This window comes from Spinacia oleracea, chromosome 4, assembly GCF_020520425.1.
Source record: "Spinacia oleracea cultivar Varoflay chromosome 4, BTI_SOV_V1, whole genome shotgun sequence".
Taxonomy (NCBI): Eukaryota; Viridiplantae; Streptophyta; class Magnoliopsida; order Caryophyllales; family Amaranthaceae; genus Spinacia; species Spinacia oleracea.
The window spans coordinates 99,083,552-99,091,608 of record NC_079490.1 but is presented as its reverse complement, the minus strand read 5'-3'; the positions used below and the strand labels follow the sequence as shown (position 1 = coordinate 99,091,608).

At 47.1% G+C, this 8,057-nt stretch overlaps 1 protein-coding gene across 1 annotated transcript; it reads right to left on the bottom strand.

Annotated features, from left to right (window-relative positions):
* Nucleotides 1-4,898: 4,898 nt before the first annotated feature.
* LOC130471740 (uncharacterized) lies at nucleotides 4,899-5,618 on the bottom strand. The gene has a single exon (XM_056842023.1). The coding sequence runs from the start codon at nucleotides 5,616-5,618 to the stop codon at nucleotides 4,899-4,901; it is 720 nt and encodes a 239-aa protein (XP_056698001.1).
* Nucleotides 5,619-8,057: the final 2,439 nt, after the last annotated feature.

Genomic DNA, 8,057 nt, shown 5'->3' with positions numbered 1-8,057 from the left:
ATAAAGCACAACTTAAGCGAACTTACATTCGAATCATACTTTCCCTAGTAATCTGTCAACGAACACGAACTTAGAACTCCACTTGTCGTTCCTCTACTTGGTTCATCGACACGATCAGATCCGTCTTGATAACCGTAGCTTAGACAATCAATCAAGAATTTTTAGCTTTTTGGGAAGAACAGCTTCCACAGAGAGAAAACTGAAGAACGTAATATTGTGAATTAGGTTTAGGGTTGGAAAATTGTGCATACTGAGTTGTGTGGAAATACAATAACCTAATTGTATCAAATGATGTAACCGGCTAAAGACCAAGTGGCCTTGACTGGCCACATCACACATGGACACCCGCACAGCCCAACGCCCAGCCACACGCTGCAGGCCGAAGCCCACAGCGCGCGCAGCCGAGCAGCTGGGCCATGGGCCTGCTCGCTCGTCACTGCTATGCTGTCGCTGCTGTTGCGTGCTCGTGCCACACGCGGGCTGGCTTGCTCGCCTTTTCTCGCGAGCTCGCTGGCTCGTTGGGCCTTGCACGGTTGCGTGCTTGGCTCGACGGGCTGGCAGCTCCGATGCCCTTCGTATTCGTGACTAATACCTTACGGCTATTATTTATCGTTTCGTATATGACGATTCACCGTCGTGCGATACGATTTATTCGTTTCGCCCTGCTTACGACTATTCGCGATACGATATACGATTCCGATGCAAGGTCGTATCGTATAATACATTTTCCAAAACTAATTCCCGAAAAGCTATTAAATGAATTTCCGATTCATTTAATCCGGTGATCTGTTACATGCCATTGGTGTGACCTTGTAGGTTCAGTCAAGAGTAAGTTGTGAGCTTAATATTCATTAGAACTCACTGATCGGAAGCATTGCTCCAGCTAGTTGTTCCTATCACTTGATTTTACGGAATTAATTGTTCGCAATTAATCTGAACCTTGGGTGAAGGACATATTTCCTTCAGGAAGCTCGACTTCGGGGGGAATGACGGCTTCGCATCCGAATACTAAAGAGAAGGGAGTGTGGTTGGTTTCTGTCTTGGGTGTTGTTCTGTCGGCCCATAGAATCATGGGTAATTCGTCTGCCCATCTTCCTTTTGCGTCATCGAGACGTTTCTTGAGGTTGTTGATGAAGATCTTGTTGCTCGACTCGGCTTAGGCATTGGCTTAAGGGTATCTTGGAGTTGAATTATGCAAGGTAAGGTTATACCTGGCATAAAATTCCTTCATTTTATTGCTGATGAACTGTGAACCATTGTCATAGACGATCTCGGACGGGATTCCGAAACGGCTGAGAACATTGTGCTTGATGAAGGATATGACCTCCGTGTCTCGTACTCGTTTGAATGCTTCTTCTTCGATCCACTTAGACAAGTAATCAGTCATTGTCAACATGAAGACGCGTTGGCCCGAGGCTTGTGGCAGAAGACCCACTATGTCCATTCCCTACTTCATGAAGGGCCAAGGGGACAAGATAGGGTGAAGCTCTTCACAAGGTTGGTGGGAGATGGACGCGAAACGTTAATATGAATCGCATTTTTTGGCGAAGGTAATTACATCTTTCTTCATAGTTGGCCAGAAGTATCCCATGGTCTGAGTTTTGTGGGCTAGGCTTCGTCATCCGGCGTGATTTCCGCATTCACCGTCATGGATGTTTCTCAGCGTCGACTCGATTTCATCGTGGTCTAGACATCTAAGATACGGTCCTGCAACTGACTTTCTAAAAAGGATTCCATAGATCAAGATGAATCTGGATGTTCTAATACGGAAGGATCTTTCATGGGTGACTTCAGGTGGGATGGTGTGGTGTTTGAGCCAATGTATGTACGGGTCACGCCATTATGTGGGAGCAGGAATTTGAGTTGGTGGGGTTTGCTCATTGATGGGTAGGGTTTCTTTTGTGATGGCTGGGTATATAAGGTGGACTACAAAGATTGTGGTGAGTCTGGTGGGTTTGATGTTTGTGCCCAAATTAGCTAAGGCGTCAGCTTGGGTATTTTGGTCCCTTGGTATCTGTTGGAGGGTGCATGAGTCGAACTTACCGACGAGTCTTTGGCTACTTCAAGGTAGGCATACATCTTGGAATATTTTTCTGCATAGGAACCGTTAATTTAACTGATAATTAACAATGAATCGCAACGTACCTCAAGTCGACGAATGTGAATGTCGATTGCTAATGATAACCCTAGGATCAAGGATTCGTATTCTGCTTTGTTGTTGGTAGCTTTGAACTCGCAACAGACAGACTGTACTATGGTGTCCCCTTGTGCCGACTTTAGCACAATTAAAAGTCTTGTCCCCCATATGTTGGAGGAGCCGTCAGTGTACAATGTCCATGTCGACGAGAGCCCTGCATCTGTCAGCATGTTGACTTCTTTGTCGACATCGGGTTGGATACTTGGGCTGAAGTCAACCACAAAATCTGCCAGAGCCTGCGACTTGATGGCTTTGCGAGGTTCGTACCTGATGTCGTAACATCCTAACTGTATGGCCCATTTGGACATCCTTCCAGATAACTCAGGTTTCCTCATGATTGACTTCATGGGATAGTTAGTTCTAACAATTATGGGATGACGTTCAAAGTAGGGACGCAATTTAGTGGTGGCGACAAATAATGAAGGTACGAGTTTCTAGAGATGTGAGTACCTTGTTTCGGCGCTAAGTAAAGACTTACTGACGTAATAGATGGGCAGTTGCTTACCGTCTTCTTCTCGTACGAGGACTGCGCTGACGGTCGACTCTGTGACTGCAAGATATAATTGTAATTCTTCTATGTCTTTTGGTTTGGACAGGAGTGTGGGCTCTGATAGATATTGCTTGAGTTGATGTAATGTGGATTCATGTTGATCGGTCTAGCTGAATTTCTCGTTCTTCCCGAGGATGTCATAAAACAGCTTACATTTATCTGACGACCTGGAGATGAAGCGGTTGAGAGCAGCCACTTGCCCTGCCAACTTTTGCACGTCTTTTTGGCTTCGTGGTGACAGTAAGTTGATGATTGCTAGGATTTGGTCGGAACTAGCTTCGATACCTCGCTGAGTGACCATATAACCCATGAATTTTCCGGAAGAGACCCCGAACGAACACTTAGTAGGGTTGAGCTTCATGTTGTACTCACGTAAGACGTCGAAGGCTTGTTGTAGATGTGAAATGTGATCTAAGGCCTTCCTAGATCTGACCAGCATATCGTCAATGTAAACTTCTATGGTGTCTCCTAACTGTCTCCTGAACATCTTGTTGACAAGGTGCTGGTAGGTCGCACCGGCATTTCTCAGGCCGAAAGGCATGACCTTGTAATAGTAAGTTCCTCGCTCCGTGATGAAGGCGGTCTTTTCTTGATCGTCTGGGTGCGTCAGGATCAGGTTGTACCCAATGAAGGCGTCCATAAAGGTGAGCATCTCGTGCCCAGCAGTGGCGTCGACCATGGCATCAATGTGAGGTAGTGGGAAGGAGTCTTTGGGGCATGCTTTATTGATGTCGGTGAAGTCTATGTAGACACGCCATTTCCCGTTCTTCTTGCTGACTACTACGACGTTGGCCAACCAATCTGGGTATTTGACTTCTTTGAATTTCCATGTATCAAGTAACTGTTGGACCTCGTCGTTGATGATTTGATTACGCTCTGGGCGAACTTTCGTCGTTTCTGCTTGACAGGTTTATGATGTGGATAGACGTTGTGTTTGTGAATGATGACGTCTGGACTTATTCCTAGCATGTCTTCATGGGACCATGCGAAACAATCTGCGTTGGCTTTGAGGTAGTTATGAGTTCCGACCTGATGTCGTCTGGTACATCACACCCAATGAAGACGACTTGCTCCGGTTTGGCAGGATCTAATATGACTTTGTCGAGTTGTTCAGACTTTGGTTCTTTGTAGGTTGCGGGGTCTGAGCTGGACTGTAGTTGCTATCATGAGGATTTGTTGGTGGCCTAAGGCTTCAATGTCGTTGTAACACTCTTTGTACTCCTGTTGATCTCCTTTGATTTCATGAACCCCCCATCGAGTTGGGAACTTGATGGTTTGGTGATTGGTCGTTGGGATGGCCTTCGTGTTGTGAATCCATGGCCTGCCCAAGATAATGTTGTAAGATGAAGGGCAATCAATAACACAAAATTTTACCTGTTGGTTGACTCCCTGGGCGTAGACGGGCAATGTGACTTCTCCGAAAGTAGTTTTCGCTTCGCCACTGAATCCTATCAGAACCGTAGATTTCTTAACGACGTCTGTGTCTAGGTTCAGCCCCATCTCCTTGAGGGCATTGAGCATCATAACGTTGGTGGAGCTACCATTGTCGACGAGGACCCGTCTGATCATACAATTCCCAACGGGAATAAATATTACCAGGCCGCCATGATGTTTGTCAGAGATGTCACCTGCATCAGATTCGTCAAAGGATATAGGGGTCAGGTGTTTCGCAGCAACTGCCCTTGCTGGTCTGTCGGTCTCGTTCTCTCGAGCGTGCCTTTTTGCTGCAGAATAAGTCAAACCACAAATGTCAGAACCTCCAGCAATAAAATTTACAATTTTAGTATGAGGGGGAAGTGGATGAGGTTGTGAAGGAGAATTAGAGTTGTCTTTGTTGATGACGCCTTGAGCTTTGTCAGACATGACGTATTTGAGAAATCCGTTCTTTAATAGGTAGGCGACTTCTCTCCTCAGCGCCACGCATTCATTGGTGGTATGACCGATGTCCGCATGAAAATCACACCACTTCGAGGGGTCTTTCTTTGAGTCGGGCTTGCTGGACTTTGGTGGCCATTGCACTGCTTTCCCCATCTTTGATAGGTGGTTCATCAGACCTACAGTGTCAACACAAAAATAATATTCGTTAATTCTAGGAGGTAGGTCGAGATTGTTCTTCCAATCTGCGTCATCATCCTCTTCCACCACTACTACTTATTGAGGTTGGGAGTAAGGGCCAGGATGATCATCTCTCCTCTTAGGGTAGGGTAGTCGTCTGTCTGTCTTTGTATAGTCGTTGGTTCCCTTCCTGGAATAGAGACTTTTTTCGAGCCTGAATTGGGCCATTACTTTGGCTTGGTCATCTCCGAACGTCTTGGAAGGATATTTGATGAGGTATCTCCACAAATCGGTCTCCCCATACAACCCTTGCCCGAACGCCTCGATCGCAGTCGGGACGTCACATTCTGGAACTGTCACCGTCTCCCTAATGAATTGATCTATGTAATTTTTCAAGGGTTCGTCAGGCCGTTGGACCACCCGGTATAGATCGCTTGTCAGCTTCTCTAACCCTCTACTGCTGGCGAACTGCTGATTGAACATGTGGTCGAGATGCGCAAAGGAAGTGATGCACCAATTTGGCAAACTAGTTAACAATTTCAGGGCGGGCCCGATTAACGTCGAGCCAAAGCATTTGCACAAGCTGGCTTCCCTCATGTTCTTGGGGAAAGGGATCGTCACCATGCGCTGCTTGTGGGTTAATATATGTTCTCTAGGGTCGGTGGTTCCATCATACATAGGCATATTGGGTGGACTGAACGGTTTCGGGATGTCGATGGCAGCAATGGGGACAGCATATGGTGAGTCAGCATAACTATCCAGGCTGGCTTCTTTGATTGGTGTGGGTACTTCGGGGATTTTGTTTATCATGGTCATGATTTGTTGGAGCTGGTGGTTGGGGCTTTTGCATATGCTGTTGAGGGGGCTAAATGTTTCGGGGAGGCTGGCTTGAAGATGTTGGTAGTAGGTATTTTGTGGGTATACGTTGCACGACTTGTTGGGGGGTGAACTGCGGCACGACTTGTTGCATCATAAGAGATGTCCCCAGGGTAGCGTTGGTACCTGCCACATAAGGAAAAGGAGTTACAAAACCGTGACTAACCGGAACAACTGACCTGATAGGGGTATTGTAAATGGAATAATTTTGAGAGGAATCTGGGCGCAGCGGCGTGTGCGGGAAAGCTGCTTGTGGTGCTTGGCTGGCTAATGGGGAGGTGCTCTCAGTGCCGAAGTGACTAGATTAACGACGGGTTGAACGACTTGCTGGGAGAAGAGTTGATCCCACGACGCTTGGGTCGTTGGTGTTGGAGTCGGCCTCTGTGGTGGCGCCAAGACAGGGACTGGCATCGACACAGTTACCGTTGGGGGAGGTAACGGACGGGATACTGGGTTGGAGATGGGTGCCGACACAGGGGCGGATACAGCCACTTGGGATGTGCCTATCTGAGGTAAGATGGCTTGGGCGGTCGTCGAGGTTGCGATGGTCGCCGATGCGCCCATTGAAAGCGATTGGCTTGGAGGAGGGGGTAGCCAACCCGGATTTTGTCGGGGTTGACTCGGCAGGGGCTCGAACACGTGGATCTGTTCGAGGACTGGGCCTCAGGGCTCGCAAAACGATACATGGACGGGATGGTCAGGAGCGAAGTCAAGGTCGAGGCGGCGACTCAGGCCAGAGGTATCTCGACGGTACTGGAACCTAGACTCGGTGGCGATGGAGGTGGCGGATCTGACCTGCGACTGCAAAGCTTCGTTCTCCCTTTGGAGGAGGCTGATGTGTTTCTCCATAGCTTCAACGCGATGAGTGATATCATTGGATGAAGTAGCATTTCCGATATGATGTTTGGGTCGGGATTATCGAGCTGCTCTTGATTGTTATCCCCACGGTGGGCGCCAAATTGTTTTGGACAAATTCTGCTTAGAGACGAACTTGTCTTGAGGAACGTGCTAACAATCGATTGAGCTAGATAATGCAAAGTAACAAGAGTAATTCGCAAGAGCACAAGGGAGTATATTATTAGCAAGTAGAACTTATCCGTACAAAGGAGCCGGCTAAGCCATTTTATAAGCTTCATACAAGGATGTAACGTATGAAATCAATGTACATAATTATGCTTAATTAAGATGGTTAATGCTGCGCTCCATACTTAATTATCTAAATGTAACCGCTGCCGTCTCACTCAATCGTTGGGATCAAGTTGTTCACTGGTAGCCCTACGCCTTGTTGGAAGACACGTGTACTCCATAGTGGCATACTTGGACACGTCACCAAGAGGGTATTTTCCCCCGTAACAGCAGTCCAGCTCGAGGGTGCTCCAGTAATACCAAGCCGTAATGACTTTGAGAGCTAATATCCTCCCATTCATGTGAGTGCCACAGACCCCGGCATGTTTGTCAACACATCGAAGATTGAGGCCGCCGAGAGACCTTTTTTTATAGGATGCCACCTTCTAGAACAAAGTTTGCTGATAGGAGGCGCAAAGCCCTTTGATTCTTGCTTGAAATATGTGGGGGATATTCAGAAGTTTTACGTACCCTAGAATGTCTAAAAACCAAAGTTCGTCTTCATTAGGCTCAACATCGTCAATAGCATGGACATATGCTACTTCTTGACGAGTTTCAATTATAAGGGGCATTTCAGCCATGCCATTTGGGATGTTGATCATTGATGCTAGTTTTTCCAGTGCATCGGCAAACTGATTCTCTTCTCTGGGTAGGTATGTGTAACGAAGGTCTTCCACTTGTTCGGACAACCTTTCGAGATAGGACTGGAAAAGGGCCAAACTTGCACTTCTGACCTTCCATTTGCCGGGAATTTGGTTGATGATTAGGGAAGAGTCCCCGTACACTCGAAGTTTCTAGATGCCCAGTGCTATGGCGGCTTCCAGGCCCATAATGCATGCTTCATATTCGCCCGCATTGTTTCTAACATTGAATTGTAGTTTTGCTGAGATTGGAGTGTGAGTGCCGTCAGGAGCTATTAGGAATACCCTGACACCGCATCTGCATTGATTGGAGGCACCATCAAAGTGCAACGACCAGCTATCGTCGCTTGTCATTAGAACTTGCTCATCGGGTAGGTCGTAATTCTCCTCCTCTGCCTCGATAGTACAGTCAGCTAGGAAATCAGAGACCGATGAACCCTTGATAGACTTTTGAGGGATGTACTTTAGATCAAATTCAACTAGCATAACCAACCATCTGGACAACCGTCCGTTGAGTGCCAGTTTCCGAATAGGAACTTGAGAAGATCTGCTTTGCAAATTACATGCACTGTTTGGGAGAGCATGTAATGTCGTAGTTTCTTTGTGGCCCAAA

Excerpts from the sequence above, each read along its gene's own strand:
- LOC130471740 (XM_056842023.1), bottom strand. The coding sequence starts at position 5,618 with ATGACCATGATAAACAAAATCCCCGAAGTACCCACACCAATCAAAGAA.